Consider the following 203-nt stretch of genomic DNA (forward strand, 5'->3'; position numbering starts at 1 on the left):
AGTTCATATCCAGATTGTACACAGCTGTTTGTCCCCAGAACCGACGGTGGAGGTGATCGGGGCCCCCGACATCTACGTCAACACGGAGAGCATGATCAACCTGACGTGCGTCGTGCATCACGCCCCCTACCCGCCCGAGGCCATCACCTGGTACCACGGGAATCAGGTGAGGAGGCCGGGGCAGCGCGGAATGCGAGGAGAGG

The 203-nt window shown here is 61.6% G+C and overlaps 1 protein-coding gene across 1 annotated transcript in view; it reads left to right on the forward strand.

The window, feature by feature from the left end:
- The window catches only part of LOC119592295, a 19,079-nt gene that overhangs the window by 15,726 nt on the left and 3,150 nt on the right, over window positions 1–203 (forward strand). The window contains 1 exon segment of the mRNA XM_037941123.1: window positions 31–166. Within this exon segment, the coding sequence (XP_037797051.1) occupies window positions 31–166 (136 nt within the window).

Source organism: Penaeus monodon, chromosome 30 (assembly GCF_015228065.2).
Source record: "Penaeus monodon isolate SGIC_2016 chromosome 30, NSTDA_Pmon_1, whole genome shotgun sequence".
Lineage (NCBI taxonomy): Eukaryota > Metazoa > Arthropoda > Malacostraca > Decapoda > Penaeidae > Penaeus > Penaeus monodon.